The sequence below is a fragment of the Kogia breviceps genome, chromosome 5 (genome assembly GCF_026419965.1).
Source record: "Kogia breviceps isolate mKogBre1 chromosome 5, mKogBre1 haplotype 1, whole genome shotgun sequence".
Taxonomy (NCBI): Eukaryota; Metazoa; Chordata; class Mammalia; order Artiodactyla; family Physeteridae; genus Kogia; species Kogia breviceps.
In genome coordinates, this window is record NC_081314.1 from 97,990,650 (window position 1) to 98,006,077 (window position 15,428).

At 35.2% G+C, this 15,428-nt stretch overlaps 1 protein-coding gene across 2 annotated transcripts in view; it reads right to left on the bottom strand.

Annotated features, from left to right (window-relative positions):
* The window catches only part of ALCAM (activated leukocyte cell adhesion molecule), a 208,914-nt gene that overhangs the window by 59,452 nt on the left and 134,034 nt on the right, over positions 1-15,428 (bottom strand). For both annotated transcript variants that reach the window (XM_059064318.2, XM_059064317.2), the window contains exon 2: positions 1,579-1,679. In XM_059064318.2, coding sequence (XP_058920301.1) covers positions 1,579-1,679 — 101 coding nt within the window. The remainder of the gene's footprint in view (positions 1-1,578; positions 1,680-15,428) is intronic.

Here is a 15,428-nt window from a genome sequence, read left to right on the forward strand (position 1 = left end):
TTTTTATAGGGAGCCAGAAATAGTTAAAAATTACCCAGTGTGAGCTGGATAACAGGAGGAGGGATCAGGGAAGTGCTATGCTGCCTCACCTCCTTCTTTTGCCTTCACCTGCCCTTCACACAGTGTGTTTAGAGCTTAGTAGCCCCACACTCATAACAGCTTACACTCTTCATGCAATTACCATGTGCCAAGTACTAGGTAAGTATTCTGATATGAGTTCCTTCATGTAACCTTCACAACACTATAAGGAAGATTATTATTATCTCATTTTTTTTTCTATGAGAAAATGGGGATTAATTCACTCATCCAGAATCCCATAGCCAATACATGGTAGAACATGTCAGGCTGACTTCAGAATCGTATTTTAAAAGATTGTGTTATACTATCCCTGCGGTGCAACTTACATACATTTCTATTCTGCAGAACATTTGTTCTGCAGATATTTCCTCTCAGATACCTGAGAGGAAAAGTTGTGTGGTTCAATAAACTTAAGAAATGAATGAACTCAGACAATTCATCATGTATCTTAATATAGGAAAGGCTCTGAGAAGTACTGCAGGAAAAAACTTTTCAAAAATTATTGGACCATCACAAGAATTAAAGTAATATAGAAGTGTGATTGGATTTGAAGTAATTCATAAGTGTAAGATGCTTTCAGGAATACACCAACCAATTAATTCTGCTTTTTTACATGTGTAAGAATAATACATAATAAAAATCTATGCCCAAAGTCAAAAAAAATTATTGGACCATCAAATCCTTTTCCTATTCAAATACCTTTTAAGATTTCATGGACCTAGGGAAAATTTTCCAGTTGTGTTCAATGAAACATATGTCCTCTTTTTAAGCTTGCAAACCATTGTGAGTCTCATGTAATCTAGCACTGGGAAATTGTGCCACACAGACACCTTTTGTTGGTCTTGGTAATGAAATTGAGATATTTTATCAAAGTTACCTAGCCTTTCCACATCACCTACCAGGATATCTACCCTTCATTTCCAGACCCATCGGTACCTTGATACCTGAGAAAATATGATTTTGCTACCTGCAAAAAATGAGTAAAATCAGCAATGTTAAATTTTAAAAGGACCTACCACCATCGCCTGAGTTCTAAGACCAAGTACCAGTAACAGGCTTCTAATACTGATGACTAATTTTCAGTGAATATTTGAATGCTCTGGCTTCTGGTGCATCTTGCCTTTTCAGTAACCACACCAAACAAAACATGAGTGTGTAGAGAAAGGCTTCCATCTTCCACTAAGCTCTGTCCTATACTCCACTGATTTTACCCTGGAACTCTGCCTTTTCTTCTGCCTCAAATACTTCAGGGTGAATCTTTCAGACTAATTTGAGCTAAGAATTACCTGTTTATTGGCTTTATTTTAAAATAGCATTTGTTATGTAAGACTTAGGGATTATTCTTTTGACATATTCGACACATTAATTTCACCTTCTTACATTTATACCCACAGTTGAATATTGCCATTACATTAATTTGAAATTCACATCTACTCACAGAATGAATTTTCTTTCAAAAACTAGAGGCAATTAGCCAAGTCCAAGGTAGGTCACACTTACATATTTCCATTTGCCAAACATGAGATTCTGAGGTACACTGAGTCGGCAAGGCATGACAATGGTATCTCCATATGCTGAGTTTACAGTATACCATCCAAGACCTTTAGAAAAAAAGGAACACAAGAGAGAGAAGAGTTTAAATGCTTTCTTGAAATAAAGTAAATAACTTCAGTTCAAGATGCATGTCTTAATGAAGGTTATGTATTATAATTTTATCTTAAATGACATACAACAAAGTATGTAGTTAGAACATATTTCCTATAAATATCAACAGCTCTTATTTACCTACTAAGCCTTCAAGTGTCACATAATTCAAATCTATAAACCTCTCAGTTTTAGTGAGGAATAGATAAGTAGTATATACCAAAGGAACAATGTGTAATCTGAGGGTTTATTTTCACCTTCACTGTATTTCATAAGAAAAAACTTCACTATATTTCATAGAAGTGTGGGACTATACAAAGAAATTAACATGCTTAAGATTCTCAAAACTAGCTTTCAATATGTTTGTGTTTTTCATTTGAAAATACTGTTAAGCTTAAATTTGGAAAATTTTTAAAACTATTAAAAACTAAGAACTAATACATATAAGACCACAACAGAATCTTAAATATAAGTGGCAAAATGAGCATGAAAATGGCCTGCTTTACAGTAGTAATGGTTAAAATACTAGTTTTCATTTTAATTATACATAAAATATTAACAGGAAAAGAATTTGTAAGGAATTCCCTGGTATTCCAGTGGTTAGGACTCCACGCTTTCACTACTGAAGGCACGGGTTCAATCCCTGGTTGGGGAACTAAGAACCTACAAACTTCACGGCAGCCAAAAAAAAAAGTATTTGTAGTATGAAATTTCTTCATGAAGTGATTACACTGCTTTTTGAGTAGACAATCTAACTTATGCAATAGTTTGCTACTAAGGTACAGAAAACTTCCTGGTCTTATTTAATTATTTATTGAAAAGAATGTGATGATCAATAATTAAATTATCAACAATACCCACATTTTTGCATACGTATGTAACATACTATTCAAATCTGTATATATTTATGAAGTTTAAAGAAACATAGGCATTTAACTTGGCAATTGTACAGTACTTAGGAAATATATCAGATCTTTTTACCTTATTTTGTTTACAACTATCTTTAAAGTTAGATACACTTACAATTAAATATCTATTAAGATATGTCATAATTGGATACAGAGTGTGAAAGGGCTAACTTTATTTTAAACTGAAAAGAAAAAGAAATGATATTTTGTCCACCAGGTGGTGCTAAAGTGCAAATCTAAGGCAAGTTACAACACATGAATAAGACCATCTTATGCCTTTCTGAAGAAACAAGACAGGGTAGATACTATCTTTCTCTGTTACCCATCAATCACAACATATAAAAATTTCGTATAGGGCTAAAAATCATTAACCTTAATAAAGAAAGAAAAGTTAATAAAATTCCTATTTTAACATTCTGTCAATTGAGGAACCTACTTTCCTGTAAAGCAATTTTGCTCCAGTGAACAAAAGCATTACAAAGAACACAAATTTCATGTAAACATACTGCACAACTACTTTCCAGCATTTTTAACATTGTTAAAATAAAGAATACAAAGTATAAGCCATGAGAATGTGTTTTTAACTTGCTATTAGAGACAAAATTTTACTAAAATTTTTATTACATTCTGTTTTATAATGAAAAATTACCAGGTGGGAGGGAGGGAGACACAAGAGGGAAGAGATATGGGCATATGTGTATATGTATAAATGATTCACTTTGTTATAAAGCAGAAACTAACACACCATCGTAATGTAATTATACTCCAATAAAGATGTTAAAAAAATTACAATTTTCCATCAATAATTTTTAATTGTTTAGTGTCCACCATACTTTAAATTCCTTTTTACTATAAAGCATTGAAGAGCATAAGACTATAAGGTCTCTTCAGCCTTGTTAAAATGAAAATTGTGAGGATTTAGATATGTGGTGGCAGACAGGCAAAGTGATGACAGTTAAGAAATTGCTTTATTTCACAATATAGTACTTGTTTTCTACAATACTTTGGATATTAAGTATGGAACTTGTATCATGTATTTTAGGATCTGTTCATGCAGGATTGCCAAACCATGGAAACCATTTTGTGATTTAATATTTTGTTTTTTTTCATCAATATATAGCAAGACACTTGAATATATAATGACTCTAAGATAATGTGAATCTCTTCTTAAATTATGGCAAGACATGCACCTCTAATTATCTCCTATAATTATAAAAACACACCTTCTTTTGACAACTGACAGTGCTCCCATGGTTGGTCAAGGAGTGAAAACAGTTTACACAGCTTAGGTACCAATAAGGTGAATCCTTTGCTAGGTACAGGGAAATAAAAAATTCCTTTTCCAAAAAATTTAATGCTTTGCTCTTTCTTACACACCATTTTTCTTTCCTCTTCTCTACAGAATTTTAATATACACCAAACTGTATAATTGATTTAAAAATTTTATAATTTTTATAATTGATTTTAAAGCTGTATGAATTTCAAGTACATAATGTATTAGCATGATGAAAGCACAATCACAGCAGGAAGAGGATCATAATAGTGTTAATTTCTGCTTTATAACAAAGTGAATCAGTTATACATATACATATGTTCCCATATCTCTTCCCTCTTGCGTCTCCCTCCCTCCCACCCTTCCTATCCTACTCATCTAGGTGGTCACAAAGCACCGAGCTGATCTCCCTGTGCTATGCGGCTGCTTCCCACTAGCTATCTATTTTATGTTTGGTAGTGTATATACATCCATGCCACTCTCTCACTTCGTCACAGCTTACCCTTCCCCCTCCCCAAATCCTCAAGTCCATGCTCTAGTAGGTCTGTGGCTTTATTCCCGTCTTACCCCTAGGTTCTTCATGACATTTTTTTTCCTTAGATTCCATATATATGTATTAGCATATGGTATTTGTTTTTCTCTTACTTCACTCTGTATGACAGACTCTAGGTCCATCCACCTCACTACAAATAACTCAATTTCATTTCTTTTTATGGCTGAGGAATATTCCATTGTATATATGTGCCACATCTTCTTTATCCATTCATCTGTTGATGGACACTTAGGTTGCTTCCATGTCCTGGCTATCGTAAATAGAGCTGCAATGAACATTTTGGTACATGACTCTTTGAATTATGGTTTTCTCAGGGTATATCCCCAGTAGTGGGATTGCTGGGTCGTATGGTAGTTCTATTTTTAGTTTTTTAAGGAACCTCCATACTGTTCTCCATAGTGGCTGTATCAATTTACATTTCCAACAACAGTGCAAGAGGGTTCCCTTTTCTCCACACCCTCTCTGGCATTTATTGTTTGTAGATTTTTTGATGATGACCAATCTGACTGGTGTGAGGTGATATCTCATTGTAGTTTTGATTTGCATTTCTCTAATGATTAATGATGTTGAGCATTCTTTCATGTGTTTGTTGGCAATCTGTATATCTTCTTTGGAGAAATGTCTATTTAGGTCTTCTTCCCATTTTTGGATTGGGTTGTTTGTTTTTTTAATATTGAACTGCTTGTAAATTTTGGAGATTAATCCTTTGACAGTTGCTTCATTTACAAATATTTTCTCCCATTCTGAGGGTTGTCTTTTGGTCTTGTTTATGGATTCCTTTGCTGTGCAAAAGCTTTTAAGTTTCATTAGATCCCATTTGTTTATTTTTGTTTTTATTTCCATTTCTCTAGGAGGTGGGTTAAAAAGAATCTTGCTGTGATTTATGTCATAGAGTGTTCTGCCTATGTTTCCTCTAAGAATTTTATATTGTCTGGCCTTACATTTAGGTCTTTAATCCATTTTGAGTTTATTTTTGTGTATGGTGTTAGGAAGTGTTCTAATTTCATACTTTTAAATGCAGCTGTCCAGTTTTCCCAACACCACGTATTGAAGTGGCTGTCTTTTCTCCACTGTATATCGTTGCCTCCTTTATCAAAGATAAGGTGACCATATGCATGTGGGCTTATCTCTGGGATTTCAATCCTGTTCCATTGATCTATATTTCTGTTTTTGTGCCAGTAACATACTGTCTTGATTACTGTAGCTTTGTAGTATAGTCTGAAGTCTGGGAGCCTGATTCCTCCAGCTCCGTTTTTCTTTCTCAAGATTGCTTTGGCTATTCGGGGTCTTTTGTGTTTCCATACAAATTGTGAAATTTTTTGTTCTAATTCTGTGAAAAATGCTGGTGGTAGTTTGATAGGGATTGCATTGAATCTGTAGATTGCTTTGGGTAGTAGAGTCATTTTCACAATGTTGATTCTTCCAATTCAAGAATATGATATATCTCTCCATGTATTTGTATCATCTTTAATTTCTTTCATCAGTGTCTTATAATTTTCTGCATACAGGTCTTTTGTCTCCTTAGGTAGGTTTATTCCTAGATATTTTATTCTTTTTGTTGCAATGATAAATGGGAGTGTTTTCTTAATTTCACTTTCAGATTTTTCATCATTAGTGTATAGGAATGCAAGAGATTTCTGTGCATTAATTTTGTATACTGCTACTTTACCAGATTCATTGACTAGCTCTAGTAGTTTTCTGGTAGCATCTTTAGGATTCTCTATGTATAGTATCATGTCATCTGCAAACAGTGACAGCTTTACTTCTTCTTTTCTGATTTGGATTCCTTTTATTTCTTTTTCTTCTCTGATTGCTGTGGCTAAAACTTCCAGAACTATGTTGAATTACAGTGGTGAGAGTTGGCAACCCTGTCTTGTTCCTATCTTAGGGGAAATGGTTTCAGTTTTTCACCATTTAGGATAATGTTGGCTGTGGGTATGTCATATATGGCCTTTATTATGTGGTGGTAAGTTCCCTCTATGCCCACTTTCTGGATGGTTTTTATCATAAATGGGTGTTAAATTTTGTCAAAAGCTTTGTTGGCATCGATTGAGATGATCATATGGTATTTCTCCTTCAATTTGTTAATATGTTGTATCCCACTGATTGACTTGCATATACTGAAGAATCCTTGCATTCCTGGAATAAACCCCACTTGATCATGGTGTATGATCTTTTTAATGTTCTGTTGGATTCTGTCTGCTAGTATTTTGTTGAGGATTTAACATCTATGTTCATCAGTGATATTGGCCTGTAGTTTTCTTTCTTTGTGACATCTTTGTCTGGTTTTGGTTTCATGGTGATGGTGGCCTCATAGAATGAGTTTGGGAGTGTTCCTCCCTCTGCTATCTTTTGGAAGAGTTTGAGAAGGATAGGTGTTAGCTCTTCTCTAAATGTTTGATAGAATTCGCCTGTGAAGCCATCTGGTCCTGGGCTTTTGTTTGTTGGAAGATTTTTAATCACAGTTTCAATTTCATTACTTGTGATTGGTCTGTTCATATTTTCTATTTCTTCCTGGTTCAATCTCAGAAGGCTGTGCATTTCTAAAAATTTAGGACCATATATTTTTAATCACTGTATCCCAGGAACAATGTCTGGCATTTACTGGGCATCTAATAAGATGATTTTTCATTTGAATCTTGTGCCATCCTTTCCATTTTGGTTATCAAATTAACATATTTAAAAACCAGGGAGGAGTTGACAACACTGGAACTTTGAGAATTCTTTTTCCTACCAAATACTGCAAAGGCTGTCATACACTGTCTTCGATTTGTAAGGAACATGGATTTGGGATTGGATGGCCCTCTCTTACTTGAAGAGAAACAGACACAAAGCCAACTTTCTTACGAGTTTATGGATTAAACTACAGGAGAGGACATGTTTCCCTTCCCTTTCAAGAGAAATTAAGGATTGTTTGTGCTATGTGATCTGCAAATGACAGTTTTTCCTTACTTGTGATGACCGCAAAGCAAAGAGTTGTTTTTAAAAGTATTTGCAAATTCATGGATTGAGTCTTGTAGTGACAGCTCGATATCCAAAATTAGCCAGGACAGAACTCTTCAGAGCACAGCAAATGTAAGGGAAATAAGAGATCTGACAAGAAAGAGGGCAGTAGGTAAAAGGGCAAAAGTTCCAGATAGAAGCCCTGGTCCACAGACTGAGGGCAGAATGCATGATAATCATTTGCATTATCACTTGTGGCATTAGGAGCCACAGTCATGATGATTTTAGAAATAATTTTCAAGTTTGTTATAATCATCAACTTTCCTCTTCGGGTAAGAGTATAAGGGCTCCAGTTTCATCTGAGAGAAAGACTAAGGCTTACGCATGTGGGAGGGCTAATATCTCTAACCCCCTAGGGATAAAGTAGCTACAAAGACTACTGTGATTTGGTGATGAATTAGCATACTGATTTCTAGAGACGTCTCAATCTTTGAGATGAAGTGCCAGGGAGACCCAAAGCACCTGTCAACACAAATAATTCTGTTTACACTTTTCATAGAAGCAAGAGACTTTTATCTTTGAATTTCCAAGTCTGAATTAAATTTAGCCTACTAGAATTGCCCTACAATTCTCTCCCTGTACTATCAGTTGGTTAAATTATTCATGGTTTTGTAGCATAGAGATTATTGGATATAATTGCAAATATAGAATGCCTATGATGTCCTTCCTCAAAGAGGCAAAATATAAAATATAGAAGGAAATGTGTGTATGCACAAAGGTGTGAATTTCTGTGCTATATGTGTTATGTCTATGTGTGTATCGTATGTCATAAGATAATTTAACCTGGGCTAAATCACCTTTTGTATTAAACGTGTTTTAAAATTTTAACATAGTGTTATGAATTATTATTATCACTGTTGCTATTGAAATGTCCTGACATAAAGTAAAACATAAATACGTTTGGTAGTGTATATATGTCAATGCTACTCTCTCACTTTGTCCCAGCTTCCCCTTCCCCGTCCACTGTAATATAGATAGCTAGTGGGAAGCAGCCGCATAGCACAGAGATATCAGCTCGGTGCTTTGTGACCACCTAGAGGGGTGGGATAGGGAGGGTGGGAGGGAGATGCAAGAGGGAGGGGACATGGGGATATATGTATACATATACCTGATTTACTTCGTTACACAGCAGAAACAAACTCAACATTGTAAAGCAACTATACTCCAATAAAGATGTTTTAAAAAAATACGTGCTATATTTGAGAAGAAGTGTGTAAAAATTTAATGATTCTTATGAAGAGTTATTAGCTAAAGATAAAGAACAATAGAACCTAGAAAGCCTACATAGGAGAATTCAGTGGGAATAAAATGAGATAAGCACAGCATAAGAAAAATCTCTTGACCAAATAATTCTCACATGTAGAATTCTCAGGCAAGTGATCATAAAGTACAAGATAATTATAGTTATGCATTTTATATAGCAATAATTCAAAGAGGCACTGAAACAGACTGGCAACCTTTTGAAGTTAGGTGAACACTTTATATTTCTAATTAAAATAATAAAACTGTAATAATTTTGGCAATATTGATGAGAATTTCTTTTTCTGTATAAAGTAATTCTTAAGGACTATCAAGGTCAGAGTAATCATTCACTTTGCATTGCTGACAACTAGACATCTGAGTTGAGGTCACTTAAACATCAGAATCTACTACCATGTTTCAAGCAGAAGTACAGTAAATAATATAGGGCCAGAATTCATCAGAGTCTATTTTACATGCTGTAATTTAGTGTGGTTAATTATTTTTTATCGCACTCATACTTTAAAAGCATCATCATCCTTAAAAGCTTTTTTTTTAGCTCTGTATCCTTGTTAGGTGCCATAGAAGGGTTAATCACATTATAATTGGCTCAGAGCTTACAACATAAAAACTAAATTCCAGTTCTACAGAAATTTTGGATATATTTGTGCAAATGAATTGTTGGGGAGGAAGTGGGTAAAAATGAGAGTTATCCTTAGAAATTACGTTCATATTTATTTGACTGATTTTGACAGATAAACATGCTAGTGTCCCTATTTGCTTTATTAATGATTAAGATATGTACAACTCTAATTAAAACATGTAAAACATGTAGTGTTTCTCAGTCCCATTACTATTGACATTTTCGGCTGAATAAATCTTGATTGTGGGGTGCTGTCCTATGTACATTTAGCAATATCCTTGTCTCTGCCCATTGGATGTCAGTAGCACCTTCTTCTCATTATGACAACAAGAAAATCCTCAGACATGACAAATGTCCCCTGGGAGACAAAATTGCCCCCTGAAATCCGATCTAGTTGAGAACTACTGATTTAGACCTTCACTCATTTAATAAAACTGTGGTTTCCAATAAAGGGATCATTGTTGTAAAATAGAATCTTAGTGTAGGACTAAATAATCACTGAATATGAATGAAGGGATGGAGGAAGCAATGGCACACAGTAACATTGTTTATTATCAAATTTGTTTTCCTCACAGAAACATATTATAATAGGAGGATTGATTTCTAACTTTGAAATATTGGGATCCAATCCAATCCAAGAAATTACAAAAAATATATTGTTTTAGCAAATCTACTTCATGTACTATAGCCAAGCACAAATTATATCTACTATATATGCTTTCTAAAGTGTACATATCATATATATTTTATTTGATATGATAAAATATCATAGTTCTACTGATAGAGAATAAAGCTGATGCCTTTAAAGAGTCTTCCAAACCTGATTTTATGATTCATTGACACAAAGTTATCTTATTTCATAATTCCTCCCATAAATTTATTATATGAAACAAATTTAAAATTTTTGTCAAGGTCGTGTAATATATAACAAGTAAGATTTGTTTGTGTGTGTGTGTGTGTGTGTGTGTGTGTGTGGTACAAGGGCCTATAATTCCCAAGTAACTGGGACTGCATGGCAGGTGGGAGGAGACATCTGAGGGAATCAAATGTCATTTTGAGAAATACAGAAAACAGTTATTCTATCCCCTTTTTCATTTTCAATTTCTCTTTATAAACTTGGGTACTTGGGGGTCAAGTTGGGTTTTTGCTGAATCAGAGGTAGGAATACATTTGTTCAAACTTTACTTTCTACCTTGCCTTTCACAAGTGTCATATATTATAATGTAGGTATAATTGTGTAATGCCTACATATAAGAAAAAGAGTAATTCTTCTTTCTCTCATCAGTTCCAACAATTTTATAAACGCATTATATTATACCTTTTAGATAAATGTTATTCCACTGTAGAATAACATTTCGATGGAAAAAGACATCTTACCAAATTATTATTGCTAGTACTCAGGAATATGTTTTAATATATGTGTTCTTTAGATCACCTCCAAGTTTGGCATGTTACTTGGAAGTGCTCAAAATATTTATCTTTTTAGTGATGTATACGTCAATGTAATATTATGCCATATAAGGGAGATCTATAAAAACAATACAATTTAAAAAATACAGTACCAGTATTTGCTGTGCTGAAAATTACCTTCTCAATTTACCACATGCTGCATTATACTCTAATCATAGAATGATCTATGAGGCTGGATAAGTTACAATTCTTCTCAATTAGTTTAGGCTTTACCCCATCTCTGCTTCATTTTTTATCATTGTTCCTTGGGACCATCTGCTCTGGCTGAATTCCTACATATCCTTCAAGGCCTATCTCAAAAATCATCTATTTATACATTCAAACATGCATCGTGTATTTACTGAACACCTATTATAGGCAGAGTGCTAGATGTTCTTTGTGGGGGAAATATATAAATAAGATACTGAGGCCTACTCCTGAAGGAACATGATGGAATTTGTATGAGCTGCTTCTTAGGTAGAGAAAGTGGTATGGCAAAGCAGAGAAGGGAGTCGCAGCAAAAAGCTTGAGGGTACTGGTTTAGGATTCTTGGAGGAAATTTCATCTCATCTGAACACTGAATTTCTATAAATGGGAAGATGAGAACTACTTCACCAGTCTGTCATAGCCAGGGACCAACCAGGCAGAGGCACTGAGCGATACTTGGTTTTCTCTCTTACACGGCAAACTCCCCCCCCCCCTTTTTTTTAACATCTTTATTGGAATATAATTGCTTTACAATGGTGTGTTAGTTTCTGCTTTATAACAAAGTGAATTAGCTATACATATACACATATCCCCTTATCTCCTCCCTCTTGCGTCTCCCTCCCAACCCTCCCTATCCCACCCCTCCAGGTGGTCACCAAGCACTGAGCTGATCTCCCTGTGCTATGCGGCTGCTTCCCACTAGCTACCTATTTTACATTTGGTAATGTCTATTTGGTATATGTCTATGCCACTCTCTCACTTCGTCCCAGCTTCCCCTTCCCCTTCCCCGTGTCAAGTCCATTCTCTATGTCTGTGTCTTTATTCCTGTCCTGCCCCTAGGTTCTTTAGAACCATTTTTTTTTTCTTTAGATTCCACATATATCTGTTAGCATATGGTATTTGTTTTCCTCTTTCTGACTTACTTCACTCTGTATGACAGACTCTAGGTCCATCCACTTCACTACAAATAACTCAATTTCGTTTCTTTTTTATGGCCAAGAAATATTCCATTGTATATATGTGCCACATCTTCTTTATCCATTCATCTGTCAATGGACACTTAGGTTGCATATCCGGGCTATTGTAAATAGAGCTGCAATGAACACTGTGGTACATGACTCTTTTTGACTTATGGTTTTCTCAGGGTATATGCCCAGTAGTGGGATTGCTGGGTCGTATGGTAGTTCTATTTTTAGTTTTTTAAGGAACCTCCATACTGTTCTCCATAGTGGCTGTATCAATTTACATTCCCAACAACAGTGCAAGAGTGTTCCTTTTTCTCCACACCCTCTCCAGGATTTATTGTTTGTAGATTTTTTGATGATGGCCGTTCTGACTGGTGTGAGGTGATACCTCATTGTGGTTTTGATTTGCATTTCTCTAATGATTAATGATGTTGAGCATTCTTTCATGTGTTTGTTGGCAATCTGTATATCTTCTTTGGAGAAATGCCTATTTAGGTCTTCTGCCCATTTTTGGATTGGGTGGTTTGTTTGTTTGTTTGTTTGTTTTTGTGCTAGGCGGGCCTCTCACTGTTGTGGCCTCTCCCGTTGTGGAACACAGGCTCCGGACGCACAGGGTCAGCGGCCATGGCTCACGGGCCCAGCTACTCCGCGGCATGTGGGATCTTCCTGGACCAGGGCACGAACCCGTGTCCTCTGCATCAGCAGGCGGATTCTCAACCACTGCGCCACCAGGGAAGCCCTGTTTTTGTATATTGAGCTGCATGAGCTGCTTGTAAACTTTGGGAGATTAATCCTTTGTCCGTTGCTTCATTTGCAACTATATTCTCCCATTCAGAGGGTTGTCTTTTCATCTTGTTTATGGTTTCCTTTGCTGTGCAAAAGCTTTTAAGTTTCATTAGATCCCATTTGTTTATTTTTGTTTTTATTTCCATTTCTCTAGGAGGTGGGTCAAAAAAGATCTTGCTGTGATTTATGTCATAGAGTGTTCTGCTTATGTATTCCTCTAAGAGTTTGATAGTGTCTGGCTTTCCATTTAGTTCTTTAATCCATTTTGAGTTTATTTTTGTGTATGGTGTTACGGAGTGTTCTAATTTCATTCTTTTACATGTAGCTGTCCAGTTTTCCCACTTATTGAAGAGGCTGTGTTTTTTCCATTGTATATTCTTGCCTCGTTTATCAAAAATAAGGTTACCATATGTGTGTGGGTTTATCTCTGGGCTTTCTATCCTGTTCCATTGATCTATATTTCTGTTTTTGTGCCAGTACCATACTGTCTTGATTACTGTAGCTTTGTAGTATAGTCTGAAGTCCGGGAGCCTGATTCCTCCAGCTCTGTTTTTCTTTCTCAAGATTGCTGTGGCTATTTGGGGTCTTTTGTGTTTCCAAACAAACTGTGAATTTTTTTGTTCTAGTTCTGTGAAAAATGCCATTGGTAGTTTTCCATTTTTTATTATAGTAATTTCGACAGATTAGATCTTTGATCTTCATAAAGAACATGTCCTAAGACTGGCAGTTTTTCCAAATTCATAAATGCAGATAAAATTTTCCTAATAAAATGCAATAAAGTGTAACACCTTTTTACTTTTTCTTTACTTTCATCATCAACACTAGCATTGGATTCCATTTGGGGTCACTTTTAAATTATAAGCAAAAACTTTATTTAGAGATGATTTAAAAGTAACAGAAATGATTTAATTTGTGGACCCTTATTTTTATTTTTTGAGAAATACCTTGTGAATTTTAAATCAGCAAATGTACAGATTTTACTGTGCTTGTTAGAATTTCTTAACTTAGGATACATGAATGGACATTAGGGCATCTATGAACCCTCTAAATTATTTTTAAAACTCCCATACTGTGGTGTACTGAAACATCTGTTTTTAAAGAAAGAGAATTCAAAGCTTTCATCAGGTTGTCAAAGGTAACCTTGAATTAAAACATAAAATGCTTAAGTTTCATTCTAAATTGAAGAGAAGTTGTGGAAGTACAATTTGATGGTATCTATCAAATTTTAAAATGCTAATACCCTTTGATCCAGTAATTCTACCACTGAGACTCTACCCTACAATAAGTTGCTGCACAAGCGCAGGACTGTATATAAAGATAACAGCATTATTATGAATACTAAAAAACTGGAGGAACCTAAATGTTCATTAGTACAAAAATATAAACTAGAGTGTGTATCCACACGATGCTCTACACAAAACCACTGAAAAGAAATGAGAGCCAAATACATTGTTACCTTTTTTCTATATATATTTCAGCATTTATAATTTTTTATCATTCATTCATTGGCTACTGATGGCCCACTTTGTGCCAAGTGCTGTTCTAGGGTGGGCTATCCAAATTGATAAAAGGAAAAAACCTTGCTCTCATGTAGCTTAAATTCTAGACATTTATATTTATTCATGTATTTTAAAGTTTAATTTCTTTCCAAAAATAGGAAATGCATTTAACATTCCAGAAAACTATATACTATTCTTTGAAATTCTAGAGAATCCAGGATGGTGGGGATGGGGGCCACTGTAGTGATTAAAAATCAATACATTAACATTGTTCCCTGCCAAAAAGCTATTTTTGCTTTAAAAATATTTTTAATGGAATAAAACATAAATGCAAAATAGTGCACTGATCTAGATTTACATTTGAAATGTCACTAAAAGCATCAGGATTTAGGGTTTCTTTGGCAACTCTCCTCACATTCTTTGTTCTGAGGATGAGACTGGGATTTCCAAAAATTTGTCCCACAGGGAAGCTCTGTGTCACCAAGTCCTCATTCCTCAGTGATGAGTTTTTGACTGGGTTATGGGGTCTCTGTCAACAAACCAAGACACTGGTCCCTTCTTAGGGATAAACTCAAATAAAAACACTTCATGCTCTGTGTGTGTGGGTGGCAGGGGGTGGGGAAGGGAGGCTACACTGAACCAGAAATTTCAAATTTGTATATGAAAAGAACAATATTCTACATTTTATTTTAGAATAGATTTTCATAGTGAAGGAGACTAAACAAGAGAATGTGTAAACATATTTTCCTTTATATTCTACAGTTTACTCATTATAAAAATTAAAAACATTTATGTATTAATAATTTATGTAAGTTGAAGTGCATAAAGTTGACTATTTTCTACTATCATGCTTCTCTCCTAATTATCTAGCATTTGATGTGTAGGACCTTAACTATACTTACACCCCTACCCCCCTGGGCAGAAACCGTTCCGAGCAAACAACAAAGGCCTGGAAAACAGGACATGTCTGAGACATGCCCTAACCGCGAGCAAACAAGTATGGCGGGGGATAAGAATGATTAAGCCAAAGAGTTTAAAGGTCGCCCCAGCCAACCATAACTCATGTGACTCAACCCCCCACCACAAAAACACGAAAATGTAAAGTAGGCATCCGACAGCTAACCAATCAAGGAACTAGAGCCAAGACCCCACTCCGGTAAATGTAAAGTAGGCATCCGACA